Genomic DNA, 3,354 nt, shown 5'->3' with positions numbered 1-3,354 from the left:
ACAATAACATTAGCTGAAACCACTACTGTTTGAGCATATAGCAACATTAAAAATGATTAATTTCTTCAACAGATAGTATTTTACAAAGAAGCTAAGGGCCCGTGACACTATAGTAACTCTCTGCAAGTTCGACTGAATAATGCTCACAATATTATAAGACCATTAGTTTTAGAAAACCCCAATCTTCCTACTGAAAACATTGTTTGCATGCTCCATACCTATCTGGAGAGGTCTCCTCATTATCCTATCTTAATCTAAAGTATACTTAACTTGAAAATCACCCCCTTTACCAAAAAAGCAAGACACAAAAAAGTTCAGACAGCTAGGTTGCAATGATGTTTTTTCCCCAGAATGACCTAAAAAATAATTGTTATTTGGTTTGGTAGCAAATAGCTTTTTGTTTAAATTCAATAATATTAAACATCATTAGCCCAGAAAAGGGGTTTGCAGAGTTTACTTCAGTGAAAATAGATTACTTGAAGAAGATGATGGTTCCAGTATTTTCAGAGTTAATATGTGCTTAACTGATACTCTGAACCATGGATATCGAAAGGCATAGATAAGCGGGTTAAGAAAAGAATTTATATAGAGGGCCCAAGCAAGAACTGCCATTAAAACAGAAGAATATGATAAATATTCCTCTGAAAGAGCACAAATATAATGTGTTATCCAGCTGACTAGAAAAACTAATAGCACTATCCCTAATGTTATAGTTGCTTTCCTTTCAGAAATCCTGGGGACTGAAACTCCCTCAGACCTGAAGTTTCCAGTAATGGAGTTGATTACTTGAACTTGGCTTCGTGCCACTTTGAATATGTTAATATATAAAGCTATAACAACAGAACATGGGCCAATGAATGAAACTACAAGGTCAACAACCCCCCATGTAAAACTGATTATGAGAACACACTCACCAATGCAAGCATTATGTTCCTGAGAATTATATAAATTCTCATTGCAGTAGAGGAGGAGCAAATTATATGCCACAGAATATGACCAAATTAAGAATATGAGTAGTATGGTTCTGGTTGTTGTAATTTTGGCATAATACTGTAAAGGATCACAAATAGCAAGGTAACGGTCAATCGCTATCAAGACCAGATTGTAAAGAGATGCAAAAATCACTGTAAAAACAGTTGCCTGGAAAAGTGAACACAATAATTCTCCAAAGTACCAACATGATTCAATTAGCTTGATGCTCTCTACTGGTATCACAATCAATCCAACCATCAAATCTGCCACAGCCAGAGAAAGAATAAGCAGGTTGGTTGGGGTATGGAGTTGCTTGAAATGAGAGATGGAGATAATCAGCAGCAGGTTCAAAACCACTGTGAAAACTGACACGGTTGAGAGGAAGACATACATGATGAAACGCTGTGATCTTGGCCTGACCTCCTTAATACAAGAAGAGTTGTAGTATGGAAAACAGTATTCAACTACATTATATTCTGCAAATCCAGAGATTTCCATTTGAAAGAATGCAGAGATATGCACTTAAAAACTGTCAAATTGAAAAATCTACTAACAGCCAATGCCAAAAATGATTGCTATCGTTGTCTGGAAGTGTTGTTGAGTTGATTTGAGAGCCTCTGTGTGAAATCAAGGTTCTGTCTCTGTTGGACTCCAGCCATTTATAAAGGTGATTTGCAGTAGTGTGCACATAATTTGCATCCACAGGCAAAATGGGAATGTACTATCCAAAACTCTCTTGAGAACATTTTTTTCTATCCCTATGTTTTCTATAGCTATGTTTTATAATGTCTGGCACACATTTTTACCATCTGTTGACAGACAGACAGTTTCAACTCCCTACTAAATCTGTTAATGACTGGTATACATATGTATCTTTTATGTATCTGTTCATTATTAACAGATGCATTACTTCTAACAAAAGAGAGAGGAAAACACTGATAGTAGTTACTGCTATAAAGGGAAACTTCCAATCACTGATCTGTACGTATTTTGTCAAAAGGATTTTCAGTTTGGAATCAGCAATCAGAAAATAAGAAAAGACTATTTTGCTGTTTTTGAATGTTGGTAAAAGTTTCTTGAAAATGTAAAAATCTCACATTTTCATACTGACTTGAAAGGAAAGCTGAAAATTTGAATGTCTTTAAATATCTTTTGATATTTAAAAGAACAATAATAATATGATTTCCCCCCCCCCCCCAAGGATTGGGGTGTGCATGATTTGCATTCAGCTTCAACTTTTTGGCCTGGTGACTGTCACTGTCTAGTCGACTCACAACAGACAAAGACAGCAGTTGACAGCTTATGTTCTTTTTAGTTATCAGAATATGTAGAATTACGGACTCAATGTATTAAATTAACTTTGGTGTTCCACATCTTTTATTAAACTTTAATACAATTCTTTTTAGTTGTTAATATATTTAATTTTACTGGGTGTCCATTTGTCACAGGAAGAGCTAGAAAACTAGTGTAACGAGCTCATCTCCTCCCCCGCCGACTTCAGCCTTTCAGCCAACAGCGTCGCCGGTTTACTAATCACCGGTCTATTCACTCATCACCTGCACCGGTCCTCACTTTCATGCACGCAGTCACTAGCCCTTACTTAAACCCCTCTGTCTCCTTAGAACACTGCGAAGTCTTCACTTGCCCATGTGTTTACTGAGCGCTTATATTTACCTGTTCCGTTAGTCAGCGTTACCTTGTTTGATCACTCCTTTGCTTATTTCTATACTTTGTTTTGCTTTGCCACTTTCTTGTGTTTGACGCCCTCTAAGTTTGTTAATAAAACCTCTACTCTGCACTTGCGTCCTGCCCGTGTGTGATTCGTGACAACTAGAGGCAGCATTTCTTAAAGCATGCTATGCCTTTGTACAAGTTCGCCTCCAAATAGCATTAGCTTGTCATGACAGTAAACTATTTTAATCACTTTAATACAATTTTGTGCCACTGTACAAATGTACACAATGTGTTAGTTTTGGGAATTCAGATAAACCATATACCTATGGATATATCACACATCTGTCTAAAAGTATTAACATGTATGTGAACATGTTTCTTTCCAAAACGTTTACATCATATTTGAGATGTCTTTTTTTGTGACAATATATCAAATATTTATGTCTTACTTTGAGGTGAAGTCAAATGTAAGCTCAATATTTATAGCATTCTTTTCCAGTACTATTAATATCTCATCAGTTTCTTCTCTTTCTCTTCCACGTCTTTCACAAAGAAAGGAACGGAAATGACAATGGATTGAGATGGAAGTATACAGATCATCAATGCTCATTATTTAAAATGCTTTACTATTGCTATCACGGCCTGGTTCTCTCTCTCTCTCTCTCTCTCTCTCTCTTTCTCTCTTTTCCTCTACTGGTCAGTTTCTAT

General features: G+C 36.2%; 1 protein-coding gene across 1 annotated transcript; it reads right to left on the bottom strand.

Moving 5' to 3' along the window:
- Nucleotides 1–453: 453 nt before the first annotated feature.
- On the bottom strand, nt 454–1,470 carry LOC115828681 (trace amine-associated receptor 13c-like). The gene has a single exon (XM_030792748.1). It carries the CDS (start codon nt 1,468–1,470, stop codon nt 454–456), a length of 1,017 nt encoding a protein of 338 aa, XP_030648608.1.
- Between the last annotated feature and the right edge of the window lie 1,884 nt (nt 1,471–3,354).

Source organism: Chanos chanos, chromosome 15 (assembly GCF_902362185.1).
Source record: "Chanos chanos chromosome 15, fChaCha1.1, whole genome shotgun sequence".
Lineage (NCBI taxonomy): Eukaryota > Metazoa > Chordata > Actinopteri > Gonorynchiformes > Chanidae > Chanos > Chanos chanos.
Note: the sequence above shows the minus strand (reverse complement) of the source record. Positions and strands in the feature narration are given on the sequence as shown.

Excerpts from the sequence above, each read along its gene's own strand:
- LOC115828681 (XM_030792748.1), bottom strand. The coding sequence starts at position 1,470 with ATGGAAATCTCTGGATTTGCAGAATATAATGTAGTTGAATACTGTTTT.